The 27,674-nt window shown below is 39.6% G+C and overlaps 1 protein-coding gene across 1 annotated transcript in view; it reads left to right on the forward strand.

Annotated features, from left to right (window-relative positions):
• LOC122656004 (MACPF domain-containing protein At4g24290) overlaps positions 1-27,410 on the forward strand; it is a 40,760-nt gene extending 13,350 nt beyond the window's left edge. Inside the window, exons 3-7 of the mRNA XM_043850418.1 lie at positions 11,931-12,129; positions 19,488-19,556; positions 19,663-19,849; positions 23,780-23,946; positions 26,697-27,410. Coding sequence (XP_043706353.1) covers positions 11,931-12,129; positions 19,488-19,556; positions 19,663-19,849; positions 23,780-23,946; positions 26,697-27,374 — 1,300 coding nt within the window. The 3' untranslated portion in view covers positions 27,375-27,410. The remainder of the gene's footprint in view (positions 1-11,930; positions 12,130-19,487; positions 19,557-19,662; positions 19,850-23,779; positions 23,947-26,696) is intronic.
• The last annotated feature ends 264 nt before the right edge of the window (positions 27,411-27,674 follow it).

A 27,674-nucleotide genomic window follows, 5' to 3' on the forward strand; every position in this document is an offset into this window, starting at 1 on the left:
GCTAACTTGGGCTGGGATCTTCAACAGTTGGATGTTAAGACTTAAGAACACCTTTCTCAATGGCGAGTTGGAGGAAGAAGTGTATATGGATATTGCACCTGGTTTCTCAAGCTCTCAAACTCAAGGAAAAGTGTGCAGATTGAAGTGTGCACTGTATGGGCTGAAGCAATCACCCTGTGCTTGGTTTGGGAGATTTCATCAAGCTATGGTTGCAGCAGGATATTCTCAGAGCAATGCTAACCATACCATATTTATCAAAAAATCAGGTGGGAAGATCGCTGTTTTGATAGTATATGTGGATGATATAATCGTTACTGGTGACGACATTGGTGAGATTTCTAGGCTCAAGAGCTTCTTGGGCAAGGAATTTGAAATCAAGGATCTTGGCCAGCTGCGCTACTCTCTCGGTATTGAAGTTGCAAGGTCCTCTAGTGGTATTTACTTGTCTTAAAGGAATTATGTGCTTGATCTCCTCTCTGAGACAGGTATGTTGGGGTGCAAGCCAGCTGACTCTCCCATTGAAGTTAATTCCCATTTGGTAAGCAAGGAAGGTTGTCCTGTGGACAAGGGCCATTATCAACGATTAGTCGGACGTTTGATTTATCTCTCTCATATGCGTCTTGACATCGCCTATGCAGTTAGCTTGGTTAGCCAGTACATGCATGACCCATACTCTTCTCACATGGATGCTGTGCTGTGTATTCTCTGTTACTTGAAATCTGCCCCAAGCCGTGGCATTCTCTTTGCTCCTCATGATCATCTTCACCTTGAGGCATATACAGCTGCGGATTGGGCAGGATCACCTGATGACTGTAGGTCTACTTCAGGTTATGGCACCTTTGTTGGTGGTAACCTTGTCACCTAGCGGAGCAAGAAGCAATCGGCGGTTGCAAGGTCTAGTGCTGATGCAGAATTCAGGGCAATGGCCCATGGTATTTGTGAGCTTCTTTGGCTTCAGTGTCTCCTTATTGGTTTGACTGTACCTGTCAGCCTTCCTATGCGGCTTCATTGTGACAGCAAATCAGCTATCAGCATTGCTCATAACCCAGTTCAGCATGACCGAACTAAACATGTGGAATTTAATCGCCACTTCATTAAGGAAAAGCTGGATTTGGGTCTCATCAGTGTGCCTTTTGTTCCTAGCAATGAACAACTGGCTGATGTCTTTACGAAAGGGCTTAGTGCTAAGGTCTTTCATCCTATTATTGGCAAGTTGGGCATGTGTGATATTTATGCACCAACTTGAGGAGTGTTGTAAAACGGGGTACAAGGGTATTTATGTCATTCTTATGTCATAGGGGTATTTCTGTCCTTTACTATATTCTGGAATGTTCTCCTCCATATTATGAATAAAGCTGGCCTGTGTCCCATTAGACACAAGTCATTCCATTATTACAACGCCCTTCTATTATATTGCCATGTATGAAGGGCAAAAAATTCTGTGTGTAGCCTGCTTCGTTACAAACAGATGCACCCATCCACCCACCTACACACACATATATATGTTTGTTTATTGCCTATCGGTTGGTGTATTCTATTCTATTATATTCTCCAACTATGGGTTATAGTTCTCTTGCCCTTCGACTTCTTGTTTCCCCTACGCAGGTTCTGTTCCTTTCTTTCTCTGGTTTTGTTTCAGTAATTTTTCTAATTTCTTGCAAATCTTGGCTGTGGTTTTGCACAGAGATAAGTAACATATGGGGAAGTTAATCATGGTGAGTTTAATGAGCATAATTTTCCTCCAAAGGAATGTTAATATGTAATTTCTGTTCCATCCTTCCAATCTCTTTATCACCTTCTCCAGGCCGGATCCAATACTCCAAAGCTATAGGGTTCCCACCTATGGAAGGACTAATTTAATTATAGGCTGAGATCCTGTTGCACAACCTGTCATTTCTGAACATTCACGCAATTCCTTACTATCCTGATTTATCTTCAATACCCTACTCTTTTCCATATTTGCATTAAGTCTGTGATATGCTGAAAACATTTTGGAACAGACATGGAATTCCTAATAGAATCTTCACTTACTTTCAAACCTTTGATGCTATTTCTCTTCTTCAGCCCTTCTATGAACCATACTAGAGACTTCAGCGGTTAGTATAAGAAAGAGATGCAACAGGGGATCTCCCTATGTAATCCCTTTCTTAGCTTCATAGAAGCTACAAGGACAACCATGTACAAGCATAGAATAATGTAGAGATATATCACAACCCTTTTATTATTACCTCCACAAACTACTAAAGTGCTATGTACCGGTACATAATCAATAGAGTCCCAAGAGACATATTCATAAGCTTCCTTAATGCCAAGTCTCCAAAGAGAAGGATGCAGTGGCATCAAGGAAGGGAAGGTCAATGTTAGAATAAGTGGGAGTATTTTGAGCAAGGATAGAATTGTAATTAGGGCCGTGACACTGTTCACGTGAACAAGTGTCGGCGGACAGTGAAGGTGAACAATGTTGGTTCAATTCTGTAATTTTTCTCTCCCCTCTTCTATTATAAATAAAGGGGCTTGGATGTTCCTTAACACATCCAAGCATTGAGCTCTATTCTTTCCTGTTAACATGGCATCAGAGCAGGTTTGAGTGTGGGCTCAAATCCCTCCTCTTTCTTCCTAATTTTTTCTCCTTTTCCTTTTTTGTCTCTGGTTTCTTTCATTGTTACAGGACAGCACTAATGAGGTGATCCGTGCTAGTTGCTGCCCCTCGATACCTCATTCATTGATGACCTAATTCAAGTTCGATAGCAACTGTGCCACTTCCTACCTACGATTTTTGAAGCCTCACCTTGGGGACTGCTTCCTTCTCTATCCGTGAGGATCATTTCTCTTTTTTCTTAGAAGATCAAGAACAACAGGGATTTCTTGGACAAGCTACTATTTTACAGCCTCTTCCCTTCATCGATATCAGCCAATTTTTTGGGTTTTTTTCAAAACCCTTACAAAATCGATCTAGGGTTTCTGGGCTTCTTTTGCTGCTGATTTTTGGAGGAGTGTTTCACCATCAACTAAGGAGCACTCGATCTGTTCTTGGCAACATCAGCTTTGTTTTTTTGGGTTCTCTTTTATTGTGCCCTAATGTCTGACGACACTTCTACTGTTACTTCTAGCCTTGATGGACAGCCATGACAAGAGTATATTCCCTTTGCTTTCTCTATCAAACTTGATGGAATTAATTACCTGATGTGGTCCAAGTCTACATATCTCACTATTGCTGGCCGTGGTCTCATTGGACATATCACTGGCACTGCCGAGAAACCATCTACTGCTGGTCCTCTTCAGGATCGATGGATCTCCAATGACTCTCAAGTCATGTCTTTTGTACTTAACTCCATGCAACCAGATCTGGCCAATGGTTATTTGCTGCTTGAAATGCTGCTCAGATTTGGCTGGCTGCGAAGGAAACTTATGGACAGGTTGGAAACGATGCCCAGGTTTATGAACTCCGCAAGAAGATTCATGACACCACTCAAAAAGTCCTTTCCATCTCTAAATATTATGCTGCCCTCCATAGTCTATGGCAACATCTGGACCACTACTCAGATTATCAGCCCACTAATGCAACCGATATTGCTACATATCGCAAGCATGTTGACAAGATTCGGGTTTATGACTTCCTGGCTGGTTTAAATGTTGAATATGACCAGATTCGAGTTCAGGTTTTGGGCAAGGTTCCATTCCCTACCTGGGAGCAGTCCTATGCTTATGTTCTTTTTGAAGAAAATCGTAGGGCAGCCATGCTACATACTCCAATCACTGACCGATCTGCTCTACAGGTTGCTGCCGCTGCTGCTCCTGCTCCCATATCTGCTGCTCCTACTGCTCCTAGTGATTCTCCCAAAGGGATTATGAGATGTGAACATTGCAATAAATCCTATCACACCAAAGCCACTTGTTGGAAGCTTCATGGTAAACCAGCTGATTTTGAGGCCAAGCGTGTTGGTCGTGGGGAATCGAAAAATAAAGCCAATCATAGCAAGACTATTCCCACGACTCCTTCTACTGACACTGGTCTCTCCCAGGATGAACTTCAGGCATTTCGTCGTATGTAACATGCCTCTGCTGCATCTACTACATCGACTCCTGTCAATCAATCCGCCACTTCGGGTTCCCATTTTGTCCACTCAGGTAGTCCGTTTGCTGGTCATTGTGCATCAGTAGTCTCCACCCCTTGGATCATAAACTCTGGTGCCACTGATCACATTACCGGATCCTCTAGCCTCTTTTATTGCTATTCACACACTTCTGGGAAATACAAAGTTTGGGTGGCTGATGGTTCTCTCTCCTCAATCTCTGGGAAAGGCTTTATCAGTTGCTCTCCGTCTATCTCTTTATCCTTTGTTTTACATATACCTAATTTTACTACTAACCTTCTAACCTTCTGTCCATTAGTAGTCATACTCGTGACTTGAACTATAAAGTGACTTTTTTCCTTCTCACTGTGTTTTTCAAGATCTGGCAACTGGGGTGACGATTGGATGGGGTAAAGTGCATGGTGGATTGTATCTGCTCGATGATGGTCGTCCTCCTTCACCATCACCACCATCTGCCTTTCATCAAACTTCATTGGTCTCTTCTAAAGTTCAGCAGTGGCATAATCGATTAGGTCACCCCCCTTTAGGAATTTTTTCTCATTTATTTCCAACATTAGTTCAACAATGTAATAACGATGACCTTTTTTGTGAGGCTTGTGTTCTGGCCAAACAGACTCGTTGAACGTATTCTATTTCTAATAAAAGAAGTCTTTCCCTTTTTAATCTGGTTCATACTGATGTTTGGGGTCCTAGTCGGAAACCTTCTATTTCTGGCCATTGTTGGTTTGTTTCCTTTATTGATTGCCACTCTAGGAGTACCTGGGTGTATTTGATGCATAATAAAAGTGATGTTTTCTCATGTTTTCAGCATTTTCATAAATTGGTTCAGACTCAATACAATGCCACTCTCAAAATTTTGAGGAGTGACAATAGCAAAGAGTATACGGAAGGTCAATTCTAGAACTACCTTGCTGCCCACGGGATACTCCACCAGACCAGTTGTGTGGTTACTCCTGCCCAGAATGGAGTGGCTGAAAGAAAAAATCGCCACCTCTTAGAGGTGGCTCGAGCAGTTATGTTGGCCCGTAATGTTCCTCTCCAATATTGGGGGATGTTGTTCTTACTGCAGCATACCTTATTAACAGGCTGCCTACGCGAGTCATTTACTCCTGTACTCCTGCTGCCCTTTTAAATGGCTCCTCAACCTTTATAGTTCCACCTAAAGTCTTTGGTTGTGTTTGTTATGTTAGGGATACTCGGTCCCCTGGTAAACTTGGACCCCGTGGCCTTCGGTGCATTTTCTTGGGCTATTCTCCCTCCCAGTAGGGTTATAAATGTTGCCATCCACCCACTCGTCGTACCATGGTGAGCTTGGATGTCATTTTCCATGAAACCCTTTCCTATTATCCTACTACACCTTTTCAGGGGGAGAATTCCAGTGAAGAGGTGTTGACTCTTGGGGCCCCTCTCCCTCTTGAGGCTCCCCTGTATAACCAGCCTGAACCTACTCTTGTCCCTAACATACCATCTAATGAAGAGGATTCCACACAGGGGGAGACCTTGGATACTGGTAATGACACAATTCTTGTTCAGGGGGAGCTTACTCTAGTCCAGACCATTGGAGAATTTCAGAAGAGAATTAATGATTCAAATCTCAAAACATATAAGAGAGGATGTTCCAAATACAAGCAGCTTCCATCCACTGCAACACAAATACCCATTCAGTTGCCGACTCAGGATCCGGATCATCTTCCATCTCCAGGTAAAACCCCTTCTCCTGAGTTACCTATTGCTCGTCGCAAAGATACTAGGACTTGTACTCAGAATTCTATATCTCATGTTGTCTCCTATAACTCCCTTTCTCCATCCTTTCATGCTTTTGTTTCTTTCCTTTCTTCTGTTTGTATTCCCCAGAATTGGCAGGAAGCTCTTGCAGATGGAAAGTAGAAGGCAGCAATGATGGAAGAAATGAGAGCCTTGCAAAAAAATGATACATGGGTTCTTGTGGTTCACTGGTTCTTCCTCCAGGGAAAAGACCAGTTGGATGTAAATGGGTGTTTATGATGAAACAGAAGGTTGATGGCACTGTGGATCAATACAAGGCACGGTTGGTGTCAAAAGGGTTCACTTAGACATTTGGGATTGACTACCAGGAGACCTGTGCACCTGTTGCTAAACTAAACATTGTCTGAGTGTTACTATCTTGTGCAGTAAATCTAGGATGGGATTTACAACAGTTTGATGTGAAGAATGCCTTCCTCTATAGAGAGCTTGAGTGAGGAGGTATATATGAACATTCCACCTGGGTTCTCATGTGACAAAACCAGCGGCATGGTATGTTAGTTGAAGTGTGCTTTATATGGGCCAAAGCAATCAACTCATACCTGGTTTGTAAGATTTCATAAGGTTATGGTTTTTGTGGAATATAAGCAGAGTAATGCTGACCATACTCTGTTTATCAAAAGGAATGGTGATAAAATAACCATTCTCATAGTCTATGTGGATGATATTGTGGTGACAGGGCATGATGGTGATGAGATCAACAAGTTGAAGACTTTCCTTGGCCATGAATTTGAAACAAAGGATCTGGGAAAGTTAAAGTACTTTCTAGGGATAGAGGTTGCACGATCTTCAAAGGGCATCTTTCTTTCTCAAAGGAAGTATATCCTAGATCTATTATCTGAGTCCGGGATGTTAGGGTGTCGCCCTGCTGATACACCTATGGAGGCTACTGCAAGACTTAAGGAAAAAGAGTGTGAACCGGTTGACAAAGGTCGTTACCAGCGGCTGGTAGGAAACTTAATTACCTCTCTCTCACATGGCCAGACATAGCCATTGTTGTGAGTTTGTTAAGTCAGTTCATGCATGATCCTTATTCCTCTCATATGGATGCTGTTCTTCGTATTCTTCGTTATTTGAAGTCAGCCCGTATACTGATGCTGTTGGGTTGGATCTTCTGATAGAAAGTCCATATCTGGTTGTTGTTGCTCCTTTTGAGGTGGAAATCTTGTCACTTGGGTGTAGCAGTGCCTGCACGGAACAACTCTCTCTCCTTTTCTTCTCTGGTAATCTTTGGAGAGAGAGAGAGAGAGAGAGAGAGAGAGAGAGAGATTCCTCTTTCTATGAGTGGGCATATAAATGGAAAGAAAAAATAGAATGAACATTTTTTTGTGGTCTCTCCTGTGTTCTTCATATTTGAAAAGAGACGTGATGATGTTTTCTTTGTTAAGAGAAGAAGGGAAGGTGTTCAAATTTTTTCTTATGTTTGTCATGTTTTATATTGAGGTGAAAGCACAAATTTGTCATTGTGAGTTACTACCCAAAAAAAAAAGTTGTGGTTTTCCCCATCCACATTATAAAGGTTTTTTACATAAAAAAATTGATGTGTTCTTGGTTATTATGTATTTCGAATAACTTAAACACAAATACAAAAATTAAAGGATAAAAAATTTTCCTCCACCCAGGACAATTCACCCACCATCGTAGGGCTCATAAACCCTTCCTAAGGTTTTAGTATGTTCCAGACACCCGATCCAAAACAAAATATATGAAAACTAATAACACGATAAATCAGACAAATATATGTAAAACTAATAATGCAGATAAATCAATTCCAAGTTGGAACCGAGGTCCAGTGCTGAAGCAGAATTTCGTGCTGTGGCGAAAGGCATTTGTGAGCTGTTATGGCTTAGAGGTTTATTACAAGATCTTGGTGTTCTTGTCCGTCTCCCTATGATGTTGTGTTGTGACGACAAGGCTGCCATTAGCATTGCTCACAATCTGGTTCAGCATAATCGTACCAAGCATGTAGAGGTTGATAGGCATTTCATAAAAAAGAAGCTGGAAGAAGGATTAACTTGTGTTCCTTTTGTGAAGTCTGCTGATCAACTGGCTGAGATCATCCTGAACGTGTTGGGCTGTGCCTTTTACCTCTTACTAGCTTTCATCTTTCTATTTATTTGCAATCTTCAATTTGTCATTTTCTTAGTCTTTTCTCATCTCTTCCCCATCCCTCTTCTCCAATCTTCTTCTTCTTCTTTTTTTTTTGTTTTTTTTTGTTTTTGCGTATATCTATGTTTTCTCTATTCTATTTGTTTGGATCCATGTAGCCAACCCCATTAAGTTGGGATAAGGCAGTGTGTTGTTGTTGTTGTTGCTAATCAACTGGCTGATGTGTTCACTAAAGGGTTGAGTGGGAAAGTCTTTCATCCTAATTTAGCCAAGTTGTGCATGTTTGATATTTATGCTCCAACTTGAGTGGGAGTGTTAGAATAAGTGGGAGAATTTTGAGCAAGGGTAGAATTGTAATTAAGGCTGTAATACTATTCATGTGAGCAATGTTGGTGAACAGTGTTGGGTCAATTTTGTAATTTTTCTCTTCGCTCTTCTATTATAAATAAAGGGGCTTGGATGTTCATTGACACATCCAAGCATTGAGCTCTATTCTTTCTGGTTAACAGTCAAGGATGCAAAGAAAGAATCTTAGCAATTTTGTACAAATTTCCAAGAGGACTAATCGACTAATACTCTCTGCAACTCAAATACCTTGCTTATTTGAGATCAAAGCTATGAAACTGGCCTCTTGTTGATGAACCCTCTCTTATAAAGTTCATAATAGACCTCAACGATGTCATTTTTACGATGTTTTGTGTAACATCCCGAACCCAGACAAGGTTCTAGGCACTGCTCAAGCAAGCGCCGACCCAGAAGGTCACAAATAAACATGTAAAAGTAGTAGCAAATGTCCCAGTATTGCGTACAACACAGCGGAAGCATAAAGATTAAGTTACATTTTAAGAGTTATTTTATGCATATACAAAAGTCTGAATCAAACATACCAAAGTGTTATTTACAATTCAAAAAGTCAACTGTTCTTATCATCATGAAATGTCTTTTGGGCCCTAACCTTGGGTTCCCAACTCTCATACACTAGAGTTGTACAAGCCTCCTCATTTGAAAAATGTCAACATATATGGAGTGAGCTTACGCTCAATGAGGTACACATGATTCTATACACAAGCATTCAAAAATACAAAAATGGATATAAAGACAGAAATGGCAAACCATAGAAATTCATTCCTTGATTAATTAGGTCCAGTCTTGGCCATTTAGTAGTGCACAATCTGTTGATGGTAGTAGTCGACCTTGTATCATTATTTTACTCGTATTCGTAGGCACTGCAGCCCTGTGGAGGATGATACGGTGAACAATATAGACGAGCTCTACTCCCATGTATCCAGGCACCGGAGCCCTAGGGGAGGAACCCTCATCTAATAAACATCATACTATTTAGATGGGTTCTACTTCCATGTATCCAAGTACCGGAGCCCTGGGGAAGGCACCCTCATCTAATAAGCATCATACTAATATAGACGGACTCTACTCCCGTGTATCCAAGCACCGGAGCCTTGGGAGAGGAACCCTCATCTATAAACATAATACTAGACATGTCTACTCCCATGTGTCTAGGCACCGTAGCCCTGTGGGAGGACAAGCTCTAATTCATTGTAAGCCACATTTACACCTTATTCCAGGCGACTAGAGCCCTGGGGCGGACATGGTCCTACTCATCATAAGGCCCGCGTCCAATACATAACCCCTTATTGGAAAGGGGACGGTAGCTACAAGGATGTTTTACGCAGTTACCATTAACCATACATACATACATACTTCTCTTTCATTTACTTTCATCTCTTCATTAGCCTTTTCATCTCATAGTCATTCATTACTTTCTCCTGGCATAATATGTGAAATTGTTCTCATACATATTTCATTGCATGGCATATATTAGATTTCAATTTTCAAGTCACATTCATAAACCATATGTGTATCATTTCATATAAATATCTCATGTCATACGTCATACAACATCTAAATATTATCAAGTAAACACTTTAAGCATTCTCATGGCATTCATTCATATAACAATATATAAACCAAGCATCATTCAATAAACACATCACATCATACAATTCATACCGATGCTTCCCTCACACAATATGCAGACACTGTATTATAGTACATAGTTATGGATCCCTCACCTTTGACTCAACTTCTCTGTTTCTTCTTAATTTCCTTTCAATTCACTGTTCCAGCAGCACTACAACTCATTAAAGTAATATAACAACATCCTATAAATAATATGAAAGAACAATAGAGCATTCCCACCATAATACAAATATTAATAAAATATTCACAGAAGTATAGAAATATAAAATTCCATCTAAATATCACTTAAATAACCATGACATGCATGCGGGGTGTTACATTTTGAGCCCAGGGATTTCTTCTTCCATATCAATCATGGCCTTCTTGACTTCCTCTTCCTCAAATTGTCTTTCTATTCTGGTCACCTTGCATTGTCAAGTGAAGTTGGGCACTACTCAATGCCATCTACCGAGGCAACTTCAGTAGAGGGTGATTGATAAAAATTAATCAATTAGGCTTTGTTCAATAACATTTGGATAATCACTAATTTCATCTCAATGTGTAATTTAGAAATTTGGTTCTGCCTCTTCCTACCCTCTGTGATATAATGAGAGAGCATTCCTGTATCCTTCTCTAATCCATCTATGCCTAGATTTTTGCCTCCTGCCCACCTCATGTTTCATAATTTGGTCAATTCATCCCTCAAACTCCCTCTCCAATTTCTCCTGCTCATCAAGCAATTTTCTCTCTTCTCCCAAAAATTTAAATTTCCTGTTCAATCATGGTCGTTCTTTCCCCCATGACCCCAAACTGTCAGCTTGGATATGACTCTACTAATTCATGAATTTAAACTTTTCCAGTCTCACTCAAAATCAGTTGGTTCCTCCCACCATCTCCTCACCTCATCCCAAAAAGATGGATGAGAAAGCCTCACATTTTCAACTGAAAATGTTTAGGGCCATAATCACTTGGTCTTAGAATGGGCTAGTACTTAGTACCTTCAGCCTTCTAGATTTTCCATATTAGCCTAACTTGGCCTGAGAACTTTCTCATGCACATCTTTGGATTAGAAATTGGGGCTAGATCTATGTTACTAGTAGTATTGTAGCTACCATTTACAACCCAAATGGAGTGTGCCTTATATTCCTATTCTTCAATCTATCCTAAGAAAATGGAGCTAATGGTGAAATGGTATCTCATGCTCTGGTTAAGGAAAATTTTTTTTTTATAGGGGAAAGGGTTCTCCAAGCGGCCCACCTAGCAATGAATCTACAAGTGGGTTTTACATATACACTCACGCGGCAGTTCAGGTGAGGCCCAAATTCTATGGACAGGTAGAGCCCAAGGTCTCTCCTCTTCTCATGCTGAGTTTCAGCCCAATCGAAATTTTCCAAGTGGCAGAACAGTGCTTTGAAAATTTCATGACTATGGGAAAGTGCACAATAGTGGTCGAGTACCTGTAGGCATGCATGGACATACGTGGGGATGCATGCCAATTCATGGAAGGATATTTGACTGAATGCTCTGAAATTTGTCACGTGGCCATGCATACTATTCTCTAGATATCCAACAGTCGGAACTGCCATATCACTCTTCCACATGGCAAACCGCTTGGAGATTCCTTTCCAAGCGGGCCACTTGGATGAATCTTTCCCGTTATTTAAAGAGAACTGTTGTAATGCCTTGTTAAACCTGCGAGTAACTCATTTTGTTGCCTTTCTCCTGTTCTGATTTTAGTTAAATGTTATCCAGTGAAGAAGTACTACTAGTACTAGTATAATTCAGCACTATGCCCAAGTGTGCCATTTCAACGTGTTACAAAGTGTCATAGAAAACTTAAAAGTTATTGTTCCTTGTTGACATTCACAGAACTGGTTGAGCTGTGTCAAACAATACAGAAGATATACTGGTTTGGAAATTCTTATATGTGATCCATATTTGATCAAATAATTCTATATTTGAGTCCAGGTTCATTGAAAGGTTTGGCACCCATGTTATTGTTGGTGTGAAGATGGGAGGGAAGGATGTAATACATTTGAAGCAGCAGCATTCATCAAATCTCCAACCTTCCGAGGTACAAAAGAGGTTAAAGGAGATAGCAGACAAGAGGTTTTTAGATGCAAATGGGCAATATGATTCGGATACAGAATTGTGTCAGAAAGACAAGGTTTGTAGCATTCTGATTTAAATGATTCTACTTAGATCTACATTTTGTTAATTTAGAGGATATGAAGTAGCATTGTTTTGTGAATTCTAATGATTCTACATAAATGAACTGAAGATTCACTGCATGCTACATCATAAATTGGGTGTTTGAAGTTCTTATCAAATTTAATCACTTTAGGGTAATTAGTGGCAAAAATAATTTGACCTTGATGTATCTTGTTAGGAAGGGAAATCCATGAAAGAGAACTACCTGAAGTCTAGTATCTGTTTACTCTTTCATTCAAACATTATTCTTCTGCATTTTTCCACCACAACGCTTGTTGGTGGATGCTTTCTTTAATTCTTTCCTTAGATGAACCTACTTTTAAGGCCCATGGATGCCTTGATTAGCTGGATGTCAAGTTTGAACGGGACTGTTGGATTGCACTTGTTGAGTTTTTATTGCCTGTTACCTTTGTCATATGCCCTAGCAAAACGATCTATAATTCTTCTATTGTGTGCAGTCTCTTAAAATAACAAATGAGCTACCTGTTCCACTGATGGAAGTGATAGTTGAGGATCCATCATTAAACACCATCAGTCCAAAATGGTTGCTCCTAATATGACTGTTATTGAGAAAGTACACTATGATACTCTACTTGAAACTTTTGGTTGCTTCTTCTTTGGCATCTTTAACTGTTGTGGTTAGCTGGTTGGGTGGTTATTAGAGGAATACTGCAATGTTCTTTGCGTAGCCCTATAACGACCCAGCCCTTCTATTGGCTTAATATTGTCCTCTCTGGTCCAATGGGCCTCAAGGCTTTAAAATGCGTCATACCAAGTAGAGGAGGCTACTCTTTATCAATAGCTCAGGATCTCCCTCCCTAGCCAATGTGGGACTCCCAAACCCCCTGGTACTCAGCCGTCTCTTGGTGGGGACACCTCAACGATCTCCCTGGCAGGCCAGTACTGAGCCGTATTCTTGGGGCATTACATAGCCCAGTCTATCCTGTGATGGTTTTGGTCAAACTTGTTAACTCATTACCTTGACCCCCATGTGACTGTGAGAGTAATGTAGAACCAAGTCCCCAACTATTCAACCAGGAACCCAACTCTACAGCAGGATCAACTTATAATAATCAGTGAATTACAGCAAGCAAATCAGCAAAGCATGGTCTGCGGCAGATGATTAGATCAGCAGTTTTTGGAGCTTGAAGGTCTCCGCAAAATAGCAACAATCTGTGAAGCCCGCAGGAAGTACCTTCAATCTTCCACGAAGGGGTTAATATAGAGGCAACAGATCAGCCTTCTCAGTGTTCAACAGCATATTCGTAGACCCTCAAATATGGTATCAATGACCTCCAAGAGAAACCCAATTGCGGGATATAAAATAGAAACTGAAAATAAAAGAAAAACAGGGAAGAAGGGGATAGAAGAAAGGACAGAATAGTGGTTTGAGCCTCTCACTCTCACATAAGTCTCTCACCTCACATATGAATCTCTCCTACACTACCTCTCTCAGCCACATAGTTGTAAACAACTCTTTTTTCTTTTCATTAAATCGTGTGTAGGCTCTTAATGGTCCATTGCATATATATTGGATGTTGCCATTGCAAGAAAGGAAATAAAGCAAAATAGAAAGTCTCTTACAATGCAATGATGAGACTTGTACAAAAAGCTAACTAAGATCTTAGCTATTAACCAAAATACAAAGTACTAAAGACATAAAATCTAAGCTAATAACTAAAGATTACACAGAAATAGAAACTATAAAATTAGAAACTTATACTAAATAAGTAGCAACTAATATCTCCATCAAATCTCCTCCATATGGGCCCACACAACTGTCCATGTGAACAGTGTTTTGGTCCTTTTCTTCTTTATGCTTCGATCTACGTCAACTCCCCCCCCCCCCCATTTGAATGAAACTCGACCTCGAGTTTTATAGAATTTAGGGATGAGCTTGGTGTGGTGCACGTCTAGTTTCAGCCCAAAACAGTACTCTGGCAGCCACAGATGTTTGGAATGTTGTCTTCGAGGCGGGGAGCTCTCTCTTCGAAAAACTTCGGTGGCATGGTGAACTCGATGTGATCAACTTCAACAGCGGATGTGTACTCGGCTGTCGTGTTCATAGTCTCCTTTTCAGCTGTGTTTTCTACTTCCACCTTTTCAACCTCCACTGTGGTGACTGGTGTCAAGCTCCTTGGGTTCTTCGACCAGATTTGGTGTGATTTCTATATCAATTTTGGATTGATTTCTTGAAATAGTCAAGAAATTGAAATTGTTTTGGTTGCATCAATCTAATATATTTCAAGAATAAGAAATCCATTTGGAAGTTCAATTTTTGAGAATAGATTCTCTATATTTCTTTGGGAGAGAGTGGTGGTGGTTGGGGCCGGAGCCGGGAATGAGGTGATGGTGGTGGCGTGGTGGTGGTGAGACCATCCGGAGGAGAAGGGTGGTGTTTTATTTTTAACATGAAAGTACTCTTTGCCCATCAAATTAACCATGTGCTCATTAAAGAGCAAAAGTGAAATAAATTGAAACAGATCGTCAGCTATTTCAGAATTTCTATTCCATTTGATTTCTATTTCACTGAAATAAGGTGCAAAAATCGAACCAAACAATTTCTAAAATAGAAATCACCCCATGAAATTGAAATAGAAATCATATCAAATCAGGCCACCTTCTTTGTGGTCCACAGTCACCTCATTTTTTGCTTCAACCGCCACTTCAATTGTAGCACCAAGTTCTTTAGTCTTGACCTCATTGTCCACCGTTGCTTTCAGATTTTTCAATGAAAGTCTCGACAGTAGGAACATCAAGGACTGGCTCGTCCTTGCCTTCACAAGTTGCTGGAATCTTTCCAACATTGACCTTGACTTCTGGTTCAGGTGCTTTGAAAAGAGGTCTCTTCTCTTCCCAAGGAGGTGCTATACATGATTCTGGAATGCCTCAACCAAGGTTCAAAAACTCGTCTCGTCCTGGTCGAGATGACTGATGGCAAGATCTCGGCGAGTTTGTGCATTTTTTCTTTTGTTGAGGAATGACGTTTATGTGGGCAAATGGCCATAGTTGGCTTCGAAACTTTATGGGAAACTTGTTTTAGGCTTAATAAACATATTTAAATCTTCAAATTGAAAAAAAAAAGCACTTAATTTGGTGTTTTGGATTTGCACCCTTGTTTGGTAGTATACGTCGGAACCCTAAATGTAATATTGCCTATTCTACACATTGTTTGAATGATATGAGACATAATTGGCAAGTAAATTATGCAATAATGGATGAAGACACACAACATTGAATAATTATTTAAGAAATTGTTAAAGACTTAAAGTTTCTACTACAACTACCGTGAACAATAATGCATAAGTCATAGACACCATTCTCCTTACAGTGAACAATAATAAATTAGTCATAGACACTCTAGTCTTCCACTGATATGAACTATGGCGTGCTGGATCGAGTCTACTCATGGTCCGATGGGGATGACATGCATTGATTGTCCTCTGTCTGCATGACATATGAATGCCACGTCATAGTGTTCGAGAAGAAACGAGAGTAGTCCTCCACAGCTGCACTAAATGGTCTCATCTATATATTGCATGTAACCTATTCTGGGGTATAGGTCACTGCAATATGAGCAACCAGTCATTTAGCCACGCTCATGATCCATGCGGATGCATGTACAGCTGGTGGGCTGGATAGGAGAAGAAACTGTCGACAAAGGACGATCCAATATGTCCCCGTGGTTGTGAGTAGTGATGTGGCAACCCCCAATAGTGTATCCCAGTTGTATTGAGTGATGAAGTGGCTAAAAAGTCAAGAAACAAGGGTTTCCTCCCTTCTCTACACAAAAAACCCTTTTTCTGTCCAGACACTTTGAAATTTCGAAATGTGGGTCGAGTTGGTGCTCTTTTGTGCCAAAATTATTGAAACACTGCATGTTTTAAGTTTTGTATGTAACCTCATCTCGAGGAGCTCGAGATTCTCGAAATATTCGAAATCTCGCCGAGATTTAGAACTATGGCCTCAACATCATTGCATTACTAGCCATCGTTTATCCAGTCGAGCCATTCGCTCATTCGATTGCATCAAGCCATCAACGCCCTAAAAACATAACCACAATTCACGAACCTAGCAAATCAGCAAAGTATAGTCGGTGGCAGATGATTAGATCTGCAGGTGTTGGAGCTTGAAGGTCTCAGCAAAATAGCAAGAGTCTGTGGAGCCGCAAGAAGTACCTTCAATCTTCCACCAAGGGATTAATATAGCAACAACAGATCAGCCTTCCCACTGCTCAACGGCACATTTTTAGACCCTCAAATATGTTATCGATAACCTCCAACAGAAACCCAATTGCAGGATTCAAATTTGAAACTGAAAATAAAAGAAAGCATAGAATATGGTTCGAGCCTCTCACTCTCACCTAGGCATCTCACCTAACATAAGACTCTCTCCCACACTGCCTCTCGCAGCCACATAGTTGTAAACAACTCTTTTTCTTTTTATTAAATTGTGTGTAGGATTCTTAATGGTCCATTGCATATATAGTGGATGTTGCTATTACAAGAAAGGAAATAAAGCAAAATAGAAAGTCTCTTACAACGCAATGATGAGACTTGTACAAAAAGCTAACTAAGGTCTTAGCCATTAACCAAAATAGAAAGTACTAAAAACAAATAAAATCTAAGCTAATTACTAAAGATTACACAGAAATAGAAACTATAAAATTAGAAATTTATACTAAAGAAGTAGCACCTAATATCCCCGTCAAATCTCCTCCATATAGGCCCACACTACTGTTCACGTGAACAGTAATGTAAACAGTGTTTTGGTCCTTTTCTTCTTCATGCTTTGATCTACATCAGAGAGGGTCAGTCTATGTGATCCAGGTTTTATTTGAACTCAATGACTTGGTCAATCCATCTCCATCCTAGGTATTTAAGTAACTGACCTGAAATGTCAGACTGTTAAACATCTGATAGTTGGTCCATATTTATATACAAAATAAATGTTAGTTTCAAATATAGACTCAATCTGGTGAACAATAAAGAAATAAGAAAAGATGAATAAAAGAGAACCCCCCTCCTAAAAAAAAGTACGTCAGCATTAAAGAGGAAAGTGAGGGTTTTCAGGTTTTGAAAACTGGAAAGAAAAATCAGTTCAAAGACTAATAAGTTGAGTAGTTGTAAGGCTATAACCTGATGTAGTATGCATTAAAAGTTTGGGTCTCACTGGCGGAATCATCTTCAATGGTACTTATGGGTTGAAGTGTTGAACTACATCAGAAAGCCACCAATATGCGTTAAAAGTTTAGTATCCTTCACCTGCAAAATTAAATTAATCAATTTTTAGTATGAGATTAGGAACAGAAGAATGCTACAATACTCAATATGAGTACCTGAAACAGAAATTTCTGTACTCAAATAAGGTTTGTTCACTAAGAGAAACTTTATTTGTTACACCACATATTCTTTTCTTTCTTGTACTTTAGACATGTGAATGAATCTTAATGTATGGTCTTCTTGAGCTCCAAGATATTAACTAATTCTCTGTTTACCTTCATATGAGCCACGCTGCTTTTCCTATGGGTCAAAAGAGAGATAATCAATGGGTCTGATATTCTTTTATACCCTCTTTAGGTCATTCCTCTTTAGATATCTGCTGTGATTTCAATTTTTTGAATGTTATCCTGGTTTGTATAACTAGCATAATAGCTTGAATAGGGGATGATACTGGCTTTCTGATGTTGTTCAAAGGAACATGAAGGCCAGCAGCAAACCAGGTCATCAAACTGGACCAAGAATGGATTAATATGCTTAATTTGAGTGCCCAATGGGTTGTCTGGGCCATGGGTTTTATATTTTTGGGTTTACTATTGTAATGGGCCAATTCTAAAAGCCCAAATATTAGGGATTTAAGCCCTATACGGGATTTAGTTATTTTGTGTTTTGTAATGTTTTAGAATGGAGTCTATTTTGAAGAGAAACTTAAGTTGCAAGGGATTCTCCCTACCATACATAGAGGTTTCCTATTTTTCTTATTTTGTTGAAGTTATAAACAAAGAGTAGGGGATCATCATATCCACTTCCATTGATTTGAGAAATAATTTACCCTTGAGCTCGGGAGTTCTGTAAGAGACACAGCATATTTTTGTGGGATTCAAAACTGCTCTACTGTGGGATGCAGTAGGGAAACCTTGATGAGATTCCTTCTCCACAGTCAGGTGAGAGGCCTAACTATCTTTCTCTCTTCTCAATCAACAAAGGTTAGCTTCCTGATTCCTATATCCTATGGTTGGTAAGATCAGTTCTTTTTCTGAATCTGTTTGTTTATTTAGTCACAAATCTGTTGGGTGAATTTCCATTGGAAGTTTTTTTTCCCTCAGTTCTGATCTTAGTTTCCTGTTTCAGACCTGTCCATCGATTCTGGTTTTTCACAGGTTTGAAGATCTTGATATCATCTATTGATTCTGCACTGCTCTTTGCGTACTGTTTCTGGGATTCTAAAATATTAAGACATCCTTCTACAATTGCTATTCTGGTTGTTGTTTCTATTCATGATCTAGCCATTAGCAGAGGGTGAAACTTTGAGAAGTTAATTCTCCCAAGGTTCCCTACCCTCGACTGAAAGGGTGTTTTCATCAGAGTAGTATAGTTGCTATTTTGGGAACTTAGTTTTTTTTTTTTACTTTTATTTTTAGAGCCTCTCATTGTTCTGCCAACAGCAGTGTTTCCACTTCTGTTTGTCTTCTGTGGTTGGGTATTTCAGTGATTGAACCTTTGTCTCAGACCAAGTAGGAAGGGCTTCCTGGGTCCCTCTCATTGTGCCATATGGACAGATAATTTGGCTATTACGACTGTTGGATAGAGGTCATGGTGCCATGTGTCCAATTTCAAAGTCTAACTCAATCAAACACGCCTGGTATATTAGGATGCATCACTGTATATGTACATGCATGCCTACTGGTACTCTGGTCATTACTTTGCACTCTCCGTACTCCTGGATTTTTCAAAACTGTGTGTGCTCCAAAATTTTATATGTGAGCAGGGGACGTCATGGGGTCTACCTCTCCACAAAGTTGGGGCCACATCCTAACTGCCATCTGGCAGATATTTGGGCCGGGCGGGAAGCCCTTGCTAGGTGGGCCATGCAGGAACCAAGAGCTCAAAGAAAAAAAAAATCTAGGTTGACCTATAGTAGTCTTATTTTATTATTTAAGCACTGCTACCTTTGATGCTCTTGTCATGAGAGAGGAGAAAAATAAAAAAAGAAAGAAAGGAAGAAAGCATAATATAGTGTATTCCTTTACCCATTTCCTTGATGAGTATGGTATTTTAGATTCCTCATCTAATCATTTATCATTTTTTGGTTCAGTTCGAGATCAGGGAGCAACGATTGAGGTTTACAGATGCTAGCACATCGAGTTCTTTTGCACTTAAGGAGGTACTTTTAGCACTTTGCTTATATTTTTTCCAGTTCACTTTTGGTTGAATTGATCATGTCTGGATCTGCTTTTTTTGCCACGTTTATTTACTTTATCTATTTGCAGGATATTTCTTACTTTTATAAGAGGAGAGGGGGAAGTGATAATAAGAATTTGCCTCACAAAGAGTGGTTACATACAGTTCAGTCTGAGCCTGATGTCATCTCGATGTCCTTCGTTCCAATCACATCTCTCTTGAATGGGGTTCCTGGTAGTGGATTCTTGAGCCATGCCATCAATCTCTATCTACGTTGTAAGTGTTATATCTATTCTCATTGTACAATTGTTGCATTTCGCTACACTTAAACAGTTACATGCCTGGCTTTCACTAAGAGGGAGTGAGTTTATGCACTCCTACTTGAATTAGGATTGCTCTACTTGAATCCTATTCCAGCTGGGTTCAAGGATTTAAACTTTGGTATCGCAGACCAGATTGGACACCGCTGTTATCTGGCCTGATACTGTCTGATCTTTGAGGAAATATCATTGGTATACTGGTATTGGCAGTACCGGCTGATCCAGTGCCAACTGCCAAGGGTACCTGCCTTCCGCCCATTCTGATCCTCAGACTTAAACTTTGGGTGGGATTCCTGGACTTATAATAATTTTGACTTGTTTGTTCCCACTACATCACCCTGGTACATAATCCAATTATTTCTGTGAGCTTAAAAGAACAGAATACAAGCTCGATGAATCATAGGTCTGATCTGAACAATAAGACAGGACGTAACTGGTCAGATCAAGAAAGTCGGTTCTTGGAAACTGAGCCTACTAAGTCTTCTAATATAGGAAAGCTGTTGTTGGAACAGTTAATTACATTATCACAATCCCAAAGAATCAGCCACTTGGTTAATTGTTACCTTCCCTTTAACAGTGATAAGCAATTAAGCAGACACATTCAATTCACCTGGTAGATCAAGTTGTGTGATGTAGATCAAAGAAAGAAGAATTATTTTGGATTTGGGTATGGTTTAGTTTTATGGGTCAATTGAGCCCACGGTTCAATAAGTTGGGCCCAAATTAAAGTCCCCAATGTGTTATATGGGTCATGGGCTAAGTAATTTTGAGTTTTCTATTGTAATGGGCCCATTCTATATGCCCACATAGGAGGGATTTGAAGCTTACCCGAAAATAGGGATTAATTTTTATTTTTTATGTAATGTTTATTTTCAGTTTTAAGTGGATACTACTTAGATAGTTAGACAGTAAGCTATCTTTCCTTTTATTTTAAGTTTCTTATTGTACAAGGCTCCCACTATATGTGTGGGTCTCTTTTATCTACTTTTTAATGTAAGACTAAAACCAGAATAGGTCTAATCCCAGGCAGGATAAAAAATAAAAACCCCAGAGAAGAAGAAAGAGAACAATCTCAAATTTGTTGGAGGAGAATGAGATGATCTCAAATGGGTAACCACAAGTAAACAAGAGAAGTAAATAATAGAATCCTTCAAATCAGTGACCTGTTGAAGCTGCAATTGAAGTTGAATAATCCTTGAAGAATTAAGTTGAACTCCCCAATAGAAGAAACCGATCAGAACAAGAGAATTGAGATCGAGCAGCAATTAGGGTTTTAAGAAAACCCTAGATTCTCGTAGATCGATGTTTGGATTGCTCCTGCTGATTCGATTGATGGAGATGTACCCTGGCAGCAATGACCTTGATGTAGTAATCTTCAAGAAATCGACGTGACAATCAGTTGAAAGAAATTCCAGAAGCTTGTAGCACTCTTGAACTCGATTTGACTCAAACTAGGGTTTGGAATCAAGAACCATTGGAAGGGGATGGGGTAATGGAATGGGCACCTCACCCTAGGCCTCTCCTATCTTATCTCAGGATTTCAACATTGCATGAGCAAACTTTTTTATTATTCAAATTCATGTCCAATGCTGGCCTCCCTTACAAACTTATATAGAAGACTCAAAAATAGACTTAGACAGTAAAAAAGAAAGGCCTAACCTAATCCTTAACTAATAAGGTATCCTAAATTGACTAGGGAAATGAAATAATAAAAAAAAAAAACTCAAAATAGGACTCTACCAAACTAATGAAGTAAATCCCGTTTTCCTACTTTTTACCCATATTTTAGGCTTATTATATTGGCCAATTACAAAATAAACACATAGAGTCAAAGGCCCACACTTCACACATGTGGTTTGATGGATTCTACCATTGATATCCATTTGGACCTTCTAATTGAGTCACTGGGATCGACAGACAACTTCCTTCGCGCGGACGGAAATTAGTACTTCGTATCCTCCCTCGCCGAACGATTGCACTGCTGCCTTGAAAGAGGAGAATGAAGAGTGAGGCCGTTGCTTGTTTCATCGCTTCGCTGGGTTCAACGTCAAATTATTCAAACAAGAAGAGGTTGTATTTTTAAGAATTTATATAAATTCTTAGCTGCAAGATAACCCATCCCAAGGCCTATTTCCACTAAAATAAGCCCTCTAAGTGACTTGTCTGCATCACTTTTATTTTCTGTTATAGTGCTATAAGCACTTATATATTGTAAGGGCCATTGTGCCTATACCCATGATTTTGAAGATGATAATGAATTGGTTTTATACCATGGCTGTGTGAAACAGTGAGATAGGTGATGTTAGAACATCAGAATCCTATAACCGGACTAGAATAACCAGAGAAGGAAGAAGGGAAAGAAGAGAAGAAGAAAGGAGAAGGAGCACGCAAGTTCCAAAGGTGGGAGAGAACCTGCGGCTAGAACAGAATGTTCTACTGTAGGTCTGCCCCTCTTATATTAATAATAAAATCATAATAAAAATAGGACAATAATGCCCCTACAACCAACCAACATTACAAAAGGACTAAGAACCGATAGAAAAGAAAGTGGAAGACCAAACTGCCCCTAACACTAATAGTTCAACACTCCCCCTCAAGCTGGTGCATATATATCTCCCATGCTCAGCTTGTTACAACAAGAACGAAAACTAGGAGCAAATAGTGACTTGGTAAACACATCAGCTAGCTCTGATCAGATGAAGAAACAAACGGTGTCTCGATCAACTTCTTCAAAACGGCACTGCAAACGAAGTGACAGCCCACTTCAATATGTTTGGTCCTCTCAAGAAAGACCGGATTACTAGCAATATAGATAGCTGCCTGATTGTCACAATACATCTTTATAGACGTCGGGATCGAAAAACCCATCTCTAGAAGTAACGACCAAATCCACATCAACTCTGCAGTAGTATGCGTCATAGCTCTATACTCTGCTTCAGCACTAGACCTGGCAACCGTGGTCTGTTTCTTGCTTCGCCACTTAACCGGGTTTCCACCAACAAAAGTACAATACCCTGTGGTAGACCGACGATCACTAGTTGAACCTGCTCAATCTGCATCAGAGTACGCAACTAACTCCTTATGTCTATTGGGACGATAAATGAGCCCTTTTCCAGGAGCACCCTCTAAATATCGAAGAATCCGAACAGCTGCATCTGAATGAGACTTACAAGGGGATTGCATGAACTGACTGAGAACCCCAACAGCAATTGATATATCTGGCCTAGTGACAATCAAGTATATTAACTTCCCATTCATTCTTTCCGTGTTTTTTTTTAAATCCACATTATTTAAATTCGTAAACTAAGTTTTACCATTGCTGTATTTTAGAGATTCTACATTACAGGCTCAATCTTTGGTTTAGTGGATATGCATATCATATAAATAGGACTCCCAAGGCTGAGCACCAAATTAGAACCTAACACACAGTATGTAATGTCACAGAAAGTTGGGGAGAATGCTGTAAGGACAAAAGGGTCACATCACATGTAAATGTATTGGGCACTAAATTAGTTGGAATTCATTGATTTTAGTCTGTTGATTAGTGATGATAGAAACCTATTGTTTGGCCCCTACACTCAGCTAGTCTACTCAACTTTTCTTCAATCTTCTAATTGGATTCTTTAGCTACTTGATTTGAATTAATTGGTTGGTTCTCCTGCCAAGTAATTTTTTCTTTCTTCTTTATACTAAGAGCTGAAATTTTTTTTTTGTCATTGATGGGCCTCTTGTTTTTGTAAGCATTATGAAGTGCACATATATAGGTAAATATAATGATTATTATCAACAGGTCGGGAAAAAAAAGGTGCCTTGATCTTATAATTTGTATCATCATTCTTATTTCTTTTCAATTGAGGCATCCAAATATTTTGGCTTCCGGTTGCAGATAAACCTCCGATTGAGGAGCTGCATCAGTTCTTGGAATTTCAACTTCCAAGGCAATGGGCACCGGTGTTCAGCGATCTTCCTCTTGGTCCGCAGTGCAAGCAGCAAAGCAGTGCATCCCTACAGTTCAGTTTTATGGGCCCCAAGCTTTATGTCAACACAACACCGGTAAAGTTTATTTTTCCCTGTTTGATTAGTTCTGTTGTATTTATTAATTATGATTCCCGAGGAGGTGGTCCCAAACATTTCAGCTGAGCTAAACCATGGGTTCTGGTGTGCATGGATGATGTTGCCGTGTGTGGCCACCCCATGGAGGTGTTAAAACTTAAGTTCCAATGTCTTAATGATCCATTAATGAGAATTAATGTTTTATAAGCCGAGGATTCGCTTATAGTATTGTATTTATTCAAAGTTTAGTCATCTCTAGTCTAATAGGTAGTGTGCCAATTGGATTGAGTCCTGTGACATTGTCATTGAAAAGAAAGTTATTAATAAGTTGTTATACCTCAGGTTATACTTTTGTCGGATATTCTCTCTAGAAAATTCATTTAGATAAATTATTGATTTTTTGGTCCTTTTTTCAGATGTTGGTATCTTGGTCATCTAAGTGTGTTGATCTTTAAACCTGGCTTGGGTTCAGGACTTCAATGTCCCAAAGGCATTGAAGTCACACTCATGTTGTGGATTGATGACAGGAAAATTGTAAAATCCCAAAATATATTGTTAATTTTGAATTCGCGGCTTACACGAATTCAGGGAAAGTTATTACTCTACAGAAATCACGTCCTCCGTCTTATGCTCTGTAAACTGTCGTCAAATACTGGGATGCTCTCCCATTGACGATGTAACTAAGTCAGTGAAGGGGATGCAATAGTGACTTCCAAAATAAAGGCTCTGTTTTTCCTCTTCCAACAGTCCAGCCCACTCCTTTCCCCCATGTGGTTTAGACCAGAGGGTGAAGGATGTTGTTTCCCAAACAGTGGCTCCATTCCCCTCTCCTCCATCTCTCATGCACCCCACCCAAAAAAAAGGGGAGAAGGGACATATTCTCATCTGTGTGTGTGCGCATGCACACGTGCATGTATTTCATCATTCATCTCAACCTTCCTACTTATCTGTTCTCTCTCTCATTCAGAAACCTTGACCAACCATAATATTCTACTTGTATCCTTCTGGTTTTTTTTTTCCATCATTATATTGTATTACATTAGCTGTTTTATTTGTTTATATACTGTATAATTATTAAAATAGTATTTATTTTATTGCTCCATAGTGACCAAGTGGTCACGGGTTCGAGTCGCAGGAAACAAGCTGCTTACATTATGACCCTCCCCAGACCCCGTAGTGGTGGGAGCCTCGTGCACTGGGTACGGCCTTTAAGTGTTCATTTTATTGCATATATTTAATAGTTGTAATTTAAGTCTAAAACCTGTACAAATACGGTTCTTTTATATAACATTCTAGTTTTATCCTCTTGTGTTTTTTGGTCATTATTCTGTATTATTATCTCGTTCATTTGTTTGTATACTATATAATTATAAAAAGTGTTCATTTTATTGGATATATTTAATTCTTCTTTTAAATTAGTGAAAAGTTGATAAATAAGGATTTTTTTGTAAGTAAATATTTTAAAATAAGTTATTAAAAAGGAAAGGTCTACATGTGAAGGGGAAAAGATCCCTACACCTACAATATGGGGAGGCTTTCCCACACCCTTTCACATCCTTACCATGTGGGGCCTTGTCGACGAAACCGTTTCCCATGCTGTGATTGGTGTGACATGAGAGATTGCCCCCACACTGGCGGCATGGGGAACTTCCTCCCATATGTGCCTAGATTTACCTGGAAAATAATACAACTCAACTCCATGCCTCATCCCAACTAAATGGGGTTGCTAAGCAGATCCTGTTTGACCATTCAACTGTATTGAACAGTATACTTCTTGTCAACCCTAATCCATGCATGTCTCTTTTTACCACTCCTCCCAAATTCATTTTCGGCCTGCCCCTTGCTCTTGTAGCTTCTCTAGTCTGAATTATATCACTCCTCCTTAATGGTGCATTTAGAGATCTTTGTTGAGCATGTTCATGCCACCTTAAATGACTTTTCGTAATGGGACTGTTTGAATGACACCTCATTAGGTGTATTTAGAACATGTCATCTTATTCGGTTGCCCTTGTCATATTCCCCGAAGTTCTTCAAATCGGGGTAAAGAGGAGTTTCAAAATAATTTGAAAGTGACTTGCCGTCATGTCATTCTCAAGAGCTGTCATTGTTTCACACGCTTTTTGAGTACACATGAAATAACCGGATTTTATCCTCATTGAAAGAAAATCAGTGCTATATTAAGAGGGCAAAAATAAGGTTACAAATTATTTGACACCTTAAGGGGTTTCAATGAGAAATCCCTTTTATCATGTACCAGGGGCTACTCCTAAATTGCCTTTGATTCGTTCATCTGTATTTTTTTTTAAGTTCTACCATTCATCCATCTCAACATCATCATCTTAGCTACAATATTTTATTCATATGTTGTTTCTTCACTGCTTAACGGCTCAACCTTTACCTCCATATATTATTACTAGTTTTATAGCTGTCCTATATAAATTTCAACAGAAAAAAAATAAAATTTCTCTTGTGGAGTTGTGGTCAACTTTTTATTTGTTTTCTTATTGTGTTTGCATGTGTATATATATATACTGATATACATGCATGATTAGACTTGAGCAACTTTTCTTGACGGCACTCTTATTCTTGCTTTTGCTTTCATTCTCTCAATGTTGCATACACTTATCAGGACATGAGGTCACTTGTTTACTTGAACTTTAATCCTATGACTAGACCTAAACCCAGTTTCGCCTTCAAGGATAAAATTTTCGTAATGTAGGAGTTTAATCATTCTGTATAATCCATGACAGGTAGATGTGGGTAAGAGGCCTGTGACTGGCCTCCGACTATATCTGGAGGGGAAGAGAAGCAACCGCCTAGCAATCCACTTGCAGCACCTTTCCTCTCTTCCAAAGATCTTCCAACTCTCTGATGACCCAAATGGAAACTTCACCAATAATTTCTATGACCCCAAGTATTATGAAAAGGTTCAGTGGAAGAACTTCTCTCATGTCTGCACTGCCCCTGTTGACTCTGATGAGGATCTCTCCATTGTCACCGGTGCCCAGTTCCAGGTTAAGGCTTATGGCATGAAGAAAATTCTATTCTTACGGCTACGCTTCTCAACAGTTTCAGGTGCAACAGTGGTCAAGAAACCTGAGTGGGATGGGTCTCCTGGGCTTGCTCATAAATCTGGAATCATCTCTGCTTTGATAAGTTCCCACTTCACAACAGCTCAGAAACCACCCCCACGTCCTGCTGATGTGAACATAAACTCTGCTATATATCCTGGTGGCCCGCCAGTTCCTGTCCAGACACCTAAGCTACTTAAGTTTGTTGACACTACTGAAATGGCAAGAGGACCACAGGACAATCCTGGTTACTGGATTGTCTCTGGTGCTAGACTAATGGTTGAGAAAGGAAAGATCTCTCTCCGTGTCAAGTATTCCCTCTTGACTGTCATGTTGCCAGATGATGATACTCCATAATATATGGATTGCAAGTTAGACTCTCTCCTGGCCCTCTGAAGGACGGAAAAGAAAATGAAACAAACAAGGAGATAGAAAGCTAAGAAATGCAAGCAAATGAGCATAAAATGATGGGGTGCTTTTTGTAGGTAGAGTGAAGCCGTCTCTGCAGTGCAGGAAGGTTAGAAAGGCATTCCCTTTTCCACATCTTTTAGTTGCATGTTGTAATGTATTATGCGCTTGTAATTGGTGATTCATATCAATGGAACAATTATTTGAATCCATCTTTCTGCCTTGGCTGGATTTTTTTTTTTTTTCTTG

The sequence above is a fragment of the Telopea speciosissima genome, chromosome 3, assembly GCF_018873765.1.
Source record: "Telopea speciosissima isolate NSW1024214 ecotype Mountain lineage chromosome 3, Tspe_v1, whole genome shotgun sequence".
NCBI classification, from domain to species: Eukaryota; Viridiplantae; Streptophyta; class Magnoliopsida; order Proteales; family Proteaceae; genus Telopea; species Telopea speciosissima.